General features: G+C 42.8%; 1 protein-coding gene across 1 annotated transcript; it reads left to right on the top strand.

Moving 5' to 3' along the window:
- The first annotated feature begins 9455 nt into the window (after positions 1-9455).
- On the top strand, positions 9456-14482 carry nipal3 (NIPA like domain containing 3). The gene is made up of 11 exons (XM_029139680.3): positions 9456-9666; positions 9966-10034; positions 10317-10488; positions 10589-10648; positions 10909-11054; positions 11879-11975; positions 12129-12264; positions 12343-12431; positions 12561-12624; positions 12785-12879; positions 13032-14482. Exons 1-11 carry the CDS (start codon positions 9631-9633, stop codon positions 13226-13228), a joined length of 1161 nt encoding a protein of 386 aa, XP_028995513.1. The 5' UTR covers positions 9456-9630; the 3' UTR covers positions 13229-14482.
- The last annotated feature ends 367 nt before the right edge of the window (positions 14483-14849 follow it).

Below are 14849 nucleotides of genomic sequence, written 5' to 3'. Positions count from 1 at the left end.
CCACGAGCTGTTTAAACAGCTGCCCTCCGTGCGTTCAAGCGTGGAGCCGAGGCCCAGATTTCCCAGCTCCTCGGCCCGTTGGGCGCCCGCGTGCTCCTCGCGGCGCGTGTGTCCGTGGTGACAGTGAGGCAGACAAACGGTCGTCGGCGGCGGCGGCGGCTCCACGCACCGCTGCTGCTGAGAGGGGAGTTCTCTCACCACCTCCCTCCTCCCACTTCACATCTCCCACGTCTCCCACTTAGTCGCCCTTTCACCTCCTCCCGAGCCCCCGAGTTCCCCTCGCGACCCAAACCCCCTCCGTCCCCTTCCGCTTCGAACCCAAAACGCCAACTCCTCTGCGAACGGAGCAGGAAGTAATAAACGGAAGACAATGCTTATCCTTTCTCATCAGCTCCTACAAACCACACACATCCCCGTATCTGCACCTTCTGTACCTGTGTGTGTCATGGAGGAATGTGTGCTGATGGCTGACAGAGTTAGGAGCCTTGGGCCATGCTCGTCTACGTCCTGAACCAAGAAACGTGTACGAGTTGTGCACCTGTTGCCATAAATCTCTTTAATGACAAAATAAGTACATTACTTTTCAGAACGCATCCAGTCATCATTGTTTTTTTATTTTATGAATAAACAATTCTAGCGTCAGTCAGTGCTTGACCTTAATATTGCACTGTTGCTTGACTAATTTAATTTTGCATGATTCGCTTTCTGGGCCTGCCGTGGTTTATTGTAGTGTCCATCGACAGGCTTTTCACTGCTGCACAAATAGAAACGCTGAATAAATGTGCCCACTTGTGATCCCAACATGAGCCTCTTTAGTTTCTGGAATCATTTGCCGTCCTCTGAGGTCTGTGCACGGCCAATTTTCCACTGTGTGTGTGTGTGTGTGTGTGTGTGTTTGCGGGATTTATGAAACTCAGCCAAGAGGATCTGAGCTGAATGAGGGAGACACTTAGCAGAACACTGCTGTCGCTTTGTTTGGCCTGGACTTGATGGGTTTCACGGCCCTGGAAGCGCTCACCAACCCCCCACCTCCCCAGCGCCACTCACCTCTGCTATTCCACCCACCAGCCAGCAGCAGACACTCCCAGAAACTCCACATGGCCCCAAGTGAAGAATCAGGTCTGGGTCGGGGGGGTTGGAGTGTGTGTGTGTGTGTGCCTGTGTGTGTGTGTGTGTGTGGGGGGGGGAGAAGGGGTGAAATAGCAACTAGAACACGGAGGAGTAGATTGATGGTGATGTTGTGAAGCACCAAACGGGGGCGGGGGAGCTGTCAGAAGGAGCCTGCTGAGGGTTCGAGCTCCGCAGCCATCAAAGGCGAGTGAAGCAAGGCACCTGAGGCGGCGGGAGCCACGCGGAAGTAAGAGGCGCCGGCGTTGGCCAATACCAACGTTAACGTTTCTATAAACTCTGCTTGGGGGCCAGACTGGTGATAAAACACCAGGCAACAATGTTAAAGGCAAGTCCTTCACACATGATGATGTCATTAGAGCGTTAGGAAGTGCAGAAATCTAGGTCTGCAGGAAAATCACTGCTAACAGCAACAACAGGGTGTTAGAGGTCGCATTTGCAGAAGGTGCAGCTCAAAGATGAAGATGCGGATGCAGGTGAGAGGTGGATCGGAGCATCCTGCGCTGTCTGTCCTGCTGAGATCAGCGCCGCGGGCCCACGGGCCGTTGTCGGGTCGCGTGAAATCCTGCTCTTTCACTTTTGCGTTGTTGTTGTTGGAACGCGATTTGTACTGGTAAAGTACAGCGCGGAATGGCAAACACGCGTCCTCACATACCTCCTCGGCAACTAATATATGCAAATGCTCGCCCTGTTTCATGAGTCTCCAACAGCAACAAACACCGACAACAGTGCTCGACACAGACAAGTGATAAATCTGTCTGCGTCTCCGCATCACCTCCCCCGTTATCAACAACAAATTAAAAAGCTCATTGAATCGGACGGACGCGCCGGGAAACCTGAGCGTGAGCGAGGAGCGTCAGGAACTGAACCCTCCCTGTGCTCAAACCGCCGCCGCCTCATATTTGGACACACATAATAGCTGAGCAGGAATCCTAGAGTCGTGTGAACCTATATACATTATTTCATGTGCAGCACGTTGATATCAGAGAGCTTCCGCCGGTCGTAACTTTATTTCAGGGGCTTTGCACTTTTTAGGTCCTGGAAGTTGTTTTTCTAAGCACTAATTTCTAGAAACATTTTCATAACGAGCACAGTTGATAATGAACATGAAAAAGTATATACGGCAGGAACTGATATTAATGAGCATGAACTTGAAATCATAAATGCATAAATAGAGGCATGTAAATAATAATATGAAATAGATTAGATTAAACTTTAGTGTTATTTCATTTATAATTACTAACAACAAGTGTAATAGGCAGTAAGTGCTGAATATACAATGTCTACAGATTAATATGGGCATAATGTATATGGAAACTACTACTATGAAGCTAATATTTATTAGACACACAACGGAAGGAGTGTTATGTACAGAATAAGATGCAGATCCACAGATGACCTTCCAGGAAACCATGAAGCACAGAACCTGAGTCCTGGAGAACAGGTTCCGTCTGCAGAATCACAGAATGACACTCAAAGAGAAGATTCCCTTCACTCTGTCCTTCTTCTTGAGGAAAGTGCATGCTCCTCCATCACATTGCACTCAGGTGATGTGGGTTCACAGCAGATACGCATGGGTTTTCACGCGTCACCGACGCTGTGTATCTATGTGCATGTCACGCCAGGACGCTCGCTCAGGTGGACGTTGTTTCTGGGAACTGAGACTTGAGGGGCTCTGCCGTCACTGTAAATGAGGCCGGAGCCGCTCGTCTGCACATTTCTCTCTGCCCCACGCGTCAACATCTCTCCCGTCGACCCCCTCCCATCAGGGCTTTTCTTCCCTCCTCATCCCCGCGTGGTCCTCGCCCACCCGTCCCTACCCCTCCATGGAAGAGTGCTGATGTTCCCGTGGGATAGTGGAGGAGGAGAGCTTTCCAGGGCCTGTTACTTCATCTTCCCAAATAAAGCAGGCAACATGTTCAGACCACCTCGCCCTGGGTTCACTGATGAAACCTTCTGACAGAAACTGAGGCATGACCTCCTGGTTCACACATTCCCTTTGTTTACAGCACGAGGCTGCTTCACACACCATGCGTGCACTTTCTTCCATCCTGCTTTTTAAATTAAAGTTTTGCAGTAATTAAAAACTAATCTAATTAGCACAAACGTATTCGTATTCATCATCTACTTTAAAAACATTATTATATTATAATAAAAATTTATTTGACTTTCATACAAAGAAAAGCAGAAACCCCACTTTTAAACGCAGTTATTGTTGCCTTTCTGTAAACACAGTTGCCAGAGACAAAAATGTTCTCCAGCTCTCCTGCGACGTTTCCACATAATCTTTCTCTTTTTTCATCCCTCCCTTTTCCTTTCTTCGGCTCTCGCCCAGTTTCAGTCTACGTGTCCCGGCCTGTCGGGGACTTAGAGGAAACACGCACTCCGTTTCTCCTCAGTCGTGTGGAGCAGACGCGCTGCAGCGCTGCCCCGCTCGCAGCCTGCAGCAGGGTGCGCCGCGCCTCAGACCGGCAAGCAAGGCACATTGTGCACAAATCCCTGTGACCTTTCAGCTAACAAGGATTTACCACGGTGACAGTCTGAGCCTCCGGCCTTTAGAGTCTCTAGGCTGAGACTAGACTCAGTCGAAGCCAATGATGGTGATGGATAAGTCAGTATTTATTGCTGTAAATTTCACCAATTTTATTTTTGTTTCAGTTTTTTAGTTTCAACTGAATTTGATAATAAACATTACGCAATTGCTTCTATTTGCTATAGACAAAAATCGAAACCTGTTTAAGTCCGTACCAGCACGACATTATAACAGGTTTGCTTTATTGTAGCTGGTTTACAGCCTTTAATTTGATATAAAAGGAACAGTTACTCATAGATGTGTGTGCTTTTCTACCTATGCTCAACATTTCCCTGCCACATTGACCCAAAACCAATCAACTCTGAGTCACTGATTCCAGCGTGTGCTTGAGCCCCACTGTCCAAGTTGAACCGTGTGTTGTCTGACGTCTAATTGTTTAATCAGAGGGTCTGGGCCTCAGGAGCAGCAATGAATAATGACCATCCGTTTGCAGGTTATTCAGCCTCTCGAGCTCCAGAGCTATTACTGCTGTAATACAAGAAAATCACTCGCGTTTAGGGGACTTATCATGAATTATTAAAATGATTACGGATGTAACGTAAAAAATGAGTCAATAAAGATTAAAACCTCACTGGTGGAGCCTAAAAATCATCTTGATCTTTTGCAACTTTAGGCATTTTAGTTTAAATACATCTGATACAATAAGTGAGGTCAACATTAGGCAACGTGGGTAAAATTCAACTAAATAGTTTTAATTACACCTTTTCAGTCTCCCTGAGTCAGGTCCGGAAAAAACATGCACCTGCTATTGTATGACTTAAGGCTCTCCCTAAAAAGAATTCACCTGTCACTGCAAAGAAAGAGGGAGCGGAGGAGAGGACGGCGTAAAGGACAGAGACAACACAGGAGACAGGCACAGAGGCATTCGTGACTCGGAGACAAATGCAGTTTGCGTGAAAATGCAAAACGAGGAGGTTTTGCAAACGCTTCAGCAGGTGGAGGAGGAGGAGACCAAGAATGCGGAGCAGACGGAAAGGTGGGGGTTTATGCCAGCTCCTGCAACAAGTCTAACCTGAATGCAAAGCCAGAACCGTGTTGTGATTGCAGGGTGCTGAAAATATGAAGAAACCACAAAGACAACAGAAAAAAAAGAAAATTAAACACAGGCTTTTGTTGGCGCTGCCGCTCTGCTCAGGTTTCTCCCTGTCTGTGTGTCTGTCACTGACCCGGGCAGACAAATCCTCAGTCCCTGAGACAAGCAGCGGTCCTCTGATAGAGAGGTGGACCACAGGGAGCACGCATGCAGCAGTCACATACACGCACACAGACACACATACGGAGACACACACACACACACACACACACACACGTGCGCACACATGCGCAGACACACACACACACACACACACACACACATACGTGCACAGACACACACACATGCACACAGACACATACACACATGCACAGACAGACACACATACGTGCACAGACACACACTCATGCACACACACAGACAGACAGACAGAAACACACGCACACACACACACATGCAGACACACACACATGCAGACACACACATACAGAGACACACACTTTTGTGCGCAGATACACACACATGCACAGACAGACACACACACACACACACACACACACACACACACACACACACACACACACACACACACACATGCACAGACAGACACACACACACACACGTAGAATTAGTGAATGTGACCGTTACTGTAGGGTTTTTTTTCCATTTTCTGATACTGTATATAAAATAAAGACTCTAAAAGGTGAGAGTGAACCAAACAGGGACTAATGAATATCATTAACTAATCTGCCGGTCAGATGTGGGGCGGCGCTCCAAGCCTTCAGAACAAAGCACTGAAGGCCCGTATGCTGCTGGTTTAACCCCCCCCCACACACACACACACACACAGAGTGGAGCCGCTTATTGGTCCTCAGACCGCAGCGCATTCCTGTAAAAAGGGTTAGTTCATATACACCATCCAACAAATGAGTCTGGGCTGAGATGTCAGTTTAAATGTCACTCAATCATCTGCATGCGTTGATCAGATCAAGAGTTGAGCAATGCATCAGGAAGCTTTAGGAAACGTGATATTGTCACAGTCGTGCATTAGAAAACTGAAACTTATTTTTATCTCAGTAGTGTCACATGTAAAGGGATTATCCTTTACATGTGACCAAAAAATAACCAAATGTTATTTTTAATCATATAAAATGACAATTTGAGACTAGGAAACAAGAAAAAGGAATAAAGTGAGGAAACACAATGAAAACATCGTTTCCAACACACATGTATTGAAATCCTAGAACCAAACCTGCTGTACAATGTTGAGAGGCTGCCAGGACTGGTTCCATGTTGTGTTGGTGAAGGTATCCAGGAAATGCAATAAATAAATCTTAATACATATTCAGTATGAATGATATGATCTTCTTGGGTAATCTGATTTGAAGGCTCATCTTGGAATGGGCTTCGTTACAGCGGCAGAAGTCGACACATCGTCTCCGCAGCCTCTCGTGTTGAATGAATCTCTAATTACACAGATTAGCGCTCTTCACTTCTCCTCACAATCAGGCTTCACGGGACAAGGACCAGGAGATACTTTACGCTAATTTACTGTTTGACTGCTGCTATAGTGAGGTGTTTTGTCATATTTCTACTTCAGTTGTGAACAAATCAAATCAAATCTCTTCCTGATCTCAGTAATGTATTTTTTATGTGTTTTCCCTTCTATCTTGATTCATATCTATAAAGTAACTGTAACTGAGATTTTCTTCTTCTATTAGACCAATATCATTGAAACCACTATTCTGGAGGAATGCAAAAAAAAAAAAACACATCACAATAGCAAATTGTGAGGAATCAAAACCAGCATTACACCCATAGTCACAAGCTGAGTACGAAACTATTCAGCCCAGCATTTTTCATAAAATTGTCGCTGTCATACAGGACGTCGTGCGAGGAATGATCCTGACAAGCCTGGGCCTGCAGAGGATTTAGGAAAAGCCTGCTCCTCCACCACAGCTTCGCAGCAAGTTAGCATTCCGGGCCAAAAAAAGGATCACCTCATGTAATGATGACTTCCTGACTGCTGCATGTGGCTACGTACTGTACTGTATAGCAGTCAATGCATCCCTTCATTTTTGTCTCCGATCTAACGTACGCGCATTCCTCCGCGATTACAGATGGATGCTGGTCTGTTTGGTTTTTTAAAACAGGCCTGGCGGTTATTAAATACACATCGCTGTGCTTGTCACTAACGTTCATACATTCCTGTAGCGATAGTAGATGTCGCCCACGCACCTCGAGGGAACAGGCACAAGTTGCACAAGTCGCTCGGATGCTCATCCAGCTGAAGCAAGTTCATCGGCACAAACGATTGCAGCTCCTCAAATGGGAATATTTGCATTTTTGATTATTTTGACTACAAAAGGAGCATATGACCATATGTTGCCATGTATGAGACACGATACTCGATTAAGGATGTATTCATTAATAACCAGCAGATTGCAATGATAAAAGCAGCAGCATAGCAGCGGAGTGAAACAATTAGCTGAAAAACAAAACTATCAATCAATAATCCAGGAAATAATTAGTATTTAAAATAGAAATAATTAAAACAACAGTTAGTTGTAGTTCTGTTCATGCTTTTAATGACTCATCCACACATAAGCCTGGTAATCCGTGGGGCCTCGGCCTGAACAGGTCCGTCCACTATGCGGTGACCCAGTGTCCTGGAACAGACACACCTACCGATGCCTCCCAAGATGCGCACAGAGAGTCTGCTCAGAGTCATGAGCCATTCAAAGCAAGGGGAAAGAACCATATTACAGGAAAAGGGTGATACATGTGTTTTGCGTTTGATGTTTCTGTGATGGTGCTCCTCGGCGCTTTTGCAATGCTGTTTATTGTAAATCGAAAAAAAAGCTACTGCATGACATCATGAAACCATTTTAATTGGCAACACTGGCGTAAGCTTATTAAAAAATGAAAAAAAGCATCATCATTGTGATGGTTCATGGTTTGTTTAGTGTACTTTTGGGCTTTTTACTGCTAAATTAAGCTTACATTACAGCTAAACTATTAGAGCTAATCTATCTACATTATATTCAAACTAAATTAAACTAAATACAAAACATCCATACCTCAAACTAACTTATTTTATTAAAAACCTCCACTTTACAAGTCATTTCTCAGCTTTTGTGGTGCAAGAGAAGCAAACAGTAAATCCAGATTGTGCATGTCTATTATCACATTCCGCACTCTTTGTGAAGTTAATTAAAGGTGTATTCACCTTGGATCGCTTAGCTCATATGAGCAAGTGGAAAAGTCATTCACCTGCATACTTCCACACCTACTTTAACACCCTGAGGAAAAAGCACCTGCTCGCGGTCTACCTGCTGCTTGGAGGCTCTGAGCTGCTGTGTCTATTATGCACAGTCTACACTTCATATCTCATTACAGCAAGTTTGGAAAATGTGCTTTAGTGCAGGACTAATGACAATGTTGAAGAGTGGAAGCTGTCCCTTCTATACATTTAGGACCTACAACACATATATAATTATTTTTGCAGCATGATCCGCTTGAAAAACGTGCACAAATTGTTGGGATTACTGTGACTTGGCACCGGCTGTCAGCTGATGTCATGATGATTACAGGCCTTCGGGACTTCGGAGAAATGAAGAGAAGAAACTATTTCAAAAGGCCGGTTTAATTCCTCGCAAGACGCGAGGTGACATATTTCACTGGGAATCACTGCAGTCAAAGAGAACAAACATCAAGCGGGGATGAAGGACTTTTACAAATGCGAGGGTTTCTTCAGATGCTCAGCTGTGGGGTTTCACTCCCTCTGCTGGTCAGCAAATTAGACTGATTAGTGATGATGGATCTTGTTGTCTCGTTTCAACCTCACATTGTCCAGTCCCAGACAATGGATATAGTCATTAAAACGTGTACTTTATTTCTACACATTCGCTCGGTCACATCATGTACATCGTGTATGAGACACAAGGAACCCTCCTCCGGGAACGCCACGATTGACAAACGACATTTTTCCTGCCCATGTTTCATGCGGGAGCAGTGACTCAGCAGCTGCTCGCATGACGTCGACATTTGAAACATAGAAAAACCTTCTGCTCACACCCTCCACTGACCTTTGTTCTTTTCCACAGCTCCCGTTTTAGAAACTTTCTTTCTGACGTACTACAGGTACAAGATAAAACAGAAATAAACCCCACACCCAGTCAGTCACGATCATGTCATATAGGGCAGGTGAGGGAATCAATCTGGGATCAGGATGATACTGGGACGTTGGACGATGAAGACTAGCCTAATATTCTAATAAATAGGTTACATGCAGCGTTTTAAAATAATTAGATTAATTTATTTGAGTATTTAAAAATGACACGGCGTAGCTCTAAACCAGCAATAATAAATTGAATAGCATCTACGTAAATGACAATGAATAATGTCATTGATTGCGCTGAACGCTCTGGATCAATCCCGGACCAATACTGCCGCCTGCTGGCGGGGCGCAGAATCAACCACTACAAAAAGTAGTGAGACGTAACCAAAAGAAAGTTAGCGTGTCGTCTTGGCTCTTTATAAAAAGGAGGGACACCCCATAATACCGTAAAGACAAACTTTGTCCTGTGTGCATGTATGTGTATACGTTCTTCCTTTTATTTTAACGATAAGTTTGCAATTTACATCCGAGTTCAACTTCCTGTCACGTGACGTTATCGTCATCTGCTTGTACGTCCTGCGTCAAGACGCTGCCCCGACTTCAATACGGAAGTGAGATGTTCCTCGTACCTGTCCTCTACAAGGCAGAGCCGGATAAACGAAACGAATGAGCGATACACATTATTTCAAGACGACAGCATGAAATTTAAGTAATTTGAATGTTTGACTACTTCTTCTAGTTTTTAATCTGAACATCATGAATATAACAAGAGCGGACGGAAGCTCCTACACGGTGAGACACTTTGTTGGTAGTTCACTAGTTTTCATAGTCGTCCGTCAGCACTTTAGGTTTAATAGTTCCTTCCTGTGTTACACGTTCTGCACATGTCCTTAGCAATCATATTATCATAACAAATACCACAGATGTGTACAATTAATATCATAATGGTCCGAGACATTATATCCGAGACCACAGATAACGAGGCGGAGTCTACTTTAATAAAATATGAGTATACTGTAACTCTGAGTGAATGGTGCGTTTGCTTGGGGTGGTGTTTAATTGCTTTCTCAGTTAAATATTTTTCCTTTCAGGAAAATCTCATTGGGACTTTGCTGTCAATTTGTGGGAGTGTGGTCATCAGCATCTCCTTAACTATTCAGGTACAAGCTCCCACTGACTCTGCTGATGCAACCAGGCTTCATTCGTGTTAGAAGGGCCTGTTTTGTTTGGCTAATGTCTGTTCAACCTGTGTCAACTGTTCTGTGTAAACACAGCAACAGGATCTATGTTGCGTAGATAGTACCTCTGTACAGTGTACAATATCTGCACTACAAAACCAAGTAGCCTGTTTTTTTTTTTTGCTTCAACCTGCAAATACTGCAGGTTACTCGTTTACCTTGTGCCAGTCACTACAGTCTCCTGCTCTTTTGTTTCACACACAGAAACACAGTCATGTGACAATAGCCGGTGCAAAGGACCCACGTGCCTTCTACCGCACCAAAACCTGGTGGTGTGGTTTTCTACTGGCCTGTCTCGGAGAGGGAGCAAACTTTGTCTCATATGCCTTTGCTCCTCTCTCTCTCATAGCACCCCTTAATGGCGTGTCTATCCTGAGTAAGTGCTTCAATGTATTATGGATGCATCATCCTAATCATAGGCCACAATTGTATTTTTGACCAAACATGTTTTATTATACTTTCGTTTTCCTTTGCAGCGAGTTCTATTTTGGGTCTAATTTTTCTACATGAGAAATTAAAGCCGAAGGATTTTGCAAGTAAGTTCAGCATTACTGTACATGTGACTGAAGATGTGGCCTCAGCTGTTCTGGGACTAACTCTGAACTTGTATCATATGCAAATTCTTAATCAGCCTTGTGTTGCTTAACAAACTTAATGCTCCCTCCTTAGGCTGCCTTAATCATTGAAAAAGAGTTTTTTCTATAGGGGAAAAAGTCTGTATGTTCACTGTACATATATTTGTGTAAAATTCATTCTTGTCTTGCTTTTAATTGGCTGTGACTGGATCTCCTTTCAGAGCGCTATGGCTTGTCCTTCCTGGGCTGTATCATAACAATAGCTGGAACTTACCTCTTTGTGACATTCGGACCGAACTCTCATGAAAAGCTCCATGCTGAAAACATTGTGAGGCATATAGTTGGATGGCCTGTTCTCTTGTATCTGGTGAGATTTCTACTACTGTAAGGTGTCATAGAAACAAGGCTTCATAAACCTTCCATTTTCTGTTTTCTAATCTTCTTGAATTTACACACAAACCTTATGAAATGGGTCCAAACCAAATAATTTAAGTATTGCAGCCAAATGTGAATATGTCACTGTGGACATATTGTATTTCCTAAACATTAATGAATTCTGTTAGACAGTTATAGGAGTGGTAGATATATTTATCCTCATTTCCCTCAACATCCACACACCTACTCTACCTGTCATTCAGTTATTTTGGCATTATGTAAAAGAAATAAAACAGGTCTAGTGACTGTATCAGTTGATAAATCAAGTCATTATTAGGGCTGTAGTCGTGTTGGTTTAAAAAAGATACTGAGTCACTGTGTCGGTTTGTTCCTGAATGATCAGCCTCTTTATGTTTGTTAACCGAGCGTATCTATGAATTATAACTGATGCACATGACATTCAAAGGGCCAACTACTTAATTTAATTCACAATAACAAAGGCACAAATGAGTCACATCAGATCCACTCCCTGAGAAGCTACTGCGTCACAAGTGAAAGCTTGTGAAAACAACAAACATCGAACAGCAGAGCCTTAGAAAATGACATCCTCCTATGACAACTGCAACAAAAACAATTCAGTAACCGGTGATGGTGTTTTTTTTGTATTAGCTTCCTTGATCTGTGTTAAAGTTTAGCATAAATAGTCTCTGTATAGTCTCTATACCTTCATTGATTGTTGTTCTAATCTGTCATGTGTTCCTGATTTTTTTATTTAATTTGACACATAATTTTGTTTATTGTTGCATTCATGAACAGCTTCTGGAGATCATCACATTCTGCCTACTTTTATACTTCTACAAACGCCGCAGTGCCAACTACCTAGTAATCATCCTGCTCCTGGTTGCCCTGCTGAGTGAGTCTGCCCCATTAAAGCCAGTCAGTTTAGTAATGTCTGTGAAGACAAGCTATAACCCAACTATACAGAATACGATGCCACATTGTACACGTTGGCAGGTTTCCGACCGATTTTACTGTTACATTTAACATTCTTTTTTCGTTGCTGCAGGCTCTGGCACAGTGATTACTGTAAAAGCAGTGTCGGGCATGTTGGTTCTCACGGCGGAGGGAATCATGCAGCTTTACTACCCAATCTTCAGTGCCCTGTTTGTGTGCATGGTGGCTTCTGTCGTCTTTCAAGCCAAGTGAGATATTAAAAACAGAATCTACTTAATTTACTTAACTCAGCCACTCGTCGTTTGCTAATTTAATGGTCTCTTTAGATTTCTCTCCCAGGCTTGTAAACTGTATGACTCCTCTCTAATTGCCTGTGTCAACTACATCCTCTCCACCATCCTGGCTGTGGTAGCTGGTGAGTGGCACATTTTCTATTTCTCTATTGAAAGGGGGGTTTGTAGTTGGACATAACAGGTGGATGCAGTCTATTTCCCAGCTCATTTCTTTTCTCCATCTCTCTCACTTCTTTTTTTCTGTTTTTCAGGGGCCGTGTTTTACTTGGAGTTTAATAATGAAGACGTCCTTCACATCTGTATGTTTTCATTAGGGTCAGTTGACTTCTATTATAATCTTAGTATTGATTTTTGTTCAGCATTTCTGCTGTGAAAAGCATTTTCCATAGCATAACATTAATAAACACAATTATGTGTCATCTATTGGGGATTTGTGATGACTGACTGTACTCTGTTCACCTTTTGCTTCGTAAAGGTCTGCATTGTGTTTCCTTGGGGTCTTTCTCATCACCAAAAACAGGAAAAGGCCCAAAGCTTTTGAACCATTTGTCACTATGGATATGACTAACGGTTTGTATCAACTTAACATTATATGCTGTGATGTAGCCTTCCTTTATCCTATAAATCCCAACAGGATGAAATAGTAAAGATTCAATTTAACAAACCCCTTTGGTTCTAACTCTCTATGTTTTGTGTGCACTCTCTCTCTTATCTCATCTCAGGTGTACCAACAATTCACGACAAGGGCCAAGCGGTTCAGCCAGATATCAGTGGTTCATTCTCCTACGGGGCTCTGGTCAACAATGATGGGGTGACTCCCGTGTCTTTACCAGTTAACCTGGAACAACCTCCAGTCCGCTCCAGAGCCACCAATGGATCTCGTGGTTCTCCTGACCCTTCGGACCTGAAGAATGATTAGAAACCAACCAGTAAAACCCCTTCACCTATTCCTACTGTAAAGCACATTCAAGGAACTGGAAAGGCCAAGATGGGTTTGTTTGGTTCTTTTCTCATGCATCATGCACTTACTTACCTCCAGCCTTTTGAAGCCTCAAGGTTTTTAGAGTTCTTCTAAACCTCTAAACCAAAATATAACCTTGAGAAACTTTGTTTTTCTTTTAAGCAACCACATAAAACTCCTGATTCCTGGATCAAGAAATATAAAGTATAAGCTGAGTGTTGTGCCTTGAAGCTCTGTAGCTCACTGCCTTGTACACTGTGTAAGCTTTGACATGTACAGTACTGTACGAATGAACTGACTTCCATGACTGTTAAGCATTTTTTCCCTGTCTCATTACCAGGGATGTACTGTAATCTGTTCTTCCACGTAGGACTTCTGAGCTACTCTTTAGTTTCCAGTTGTTACCAATGATGTATCAACAGACTTTTTCTACTTGCCAATGAACATGTGGACTTTAAATATCTGCCTCTGACCTAATTGTGGAGTCTTCACTGCACAGTTGTTTTGTCTCTTGTTCTAGGGATTTCATTGTATTAATATTGTTCTGACGTGACCAAACATTTAATTTATTGTACTGTATTTATACATTTTTGTAAAGTTTTGCTTTTAATGTGCCTTGAACGGTAGCGTTGCACTGGACAAAGGTAGATGTTACATCTCAGTAACAGATTGAATAATGCTGTTATCCGTCAGTGCCTGCTTGCAAAGGATTACAAATCTCAATCAATTTAAGAAGAAAAGTGAAACTGATACAAAAAAACTGTTTATTTGGCCTAATGTTGGCCTTTAATGAATTTTTTGACCCTTCACATTGATTACTTGTGAGTTTGGACCAATCCTAGTCAAATTATTTACTGTACATACTCTGTATTGCTGCCTATTTATTTGTTTCTGGTATGATATTTATTAGAAAAGAAAGCTACAGTAAATTAAATAAATCCTAGGCAATGAATATCCTCATAAAATTAGCAAATCTTTAAACAGAGTCTCCACATGCAAACCTGGATTTCTACAGTGTTAATAAAATGGAGACTGACTCTCTTTAAATGCCAGTGTTCATTACATAGTTCTTTTCATTTTGTGTCTTTGGGTGGGGGAGTCACTGAAAGGTATCTCTATTCACCACTGTAAACCTGAATCCTTTCCACTGTAAATCATGCGACTTGTGTCACTCTATGCATTCCAGTTGAATAAATGTGGCTAATAATGGAACTATTCTATTGATTGTTCTACTGGCATTAAAGCCTCTGCCTACGATGAATATTCAGGCATGCTTTATATAACTAATATTCAATAATCTGGTATATAATGCATAAAATACCAACAATGATGACCTATGCTTGAAATAAAAGTTTATAGAATACTATAAAATAGAAACTGCAACAGGTGAACTGTTGTAATCTATCTTGAAACATTACATGTCTGTAAATATAACTTGTTTGCTAACAGACTAGCTAATAGAGCGATGATCTTCACAAGTTACCGATTTGTCTCCCTGATGATTAAATTGAAGCACAGTTTGCAGGCTCCAGTGCAACGTTCTGTGACTTTGCTCCCCTGACCGCCACCAACCGTGACG

Source organism: Betta splendens, chromosome 22 (assembly GCF_900634795.4).
Source record: "Betta splendens chromosome 22, fBetSpl5.4, whole genome shotgun sequence".
Classification (NCBI taxonomy): Eukaryota; Metazoa; Chordata; class Actinopteri; order Anabantiformes; family Osphronemidae; genus Betta; species Betta splendens.
Note: the sequence above shows the minus strand (reverse complement) of the source record. Positions and strands in the feature narration are given on the sequence as shown.

Coding starts and splice junctions, on each gene's coding strand:
- nipal3 (XM_029139680.3), top strand. CDS start 9,631: ATGAATATAACAAGAGCGGACGGAAGCTCCTACACG. Junction 11,055..11,878: donor GGCCTGTTCTCTTGTATCTG/GTGAGATTTCTA, acceptor ATTCATGAACAG/CTTCTGGAGATCATCACATT. Junction 12,265..12,342: donor TCTGTCGTCTTTCAAGCCAA/GTGAGATATTAA, acceptor TGGTCTCTTTAG/ATTTCTCTCCCAGGCTTGTA.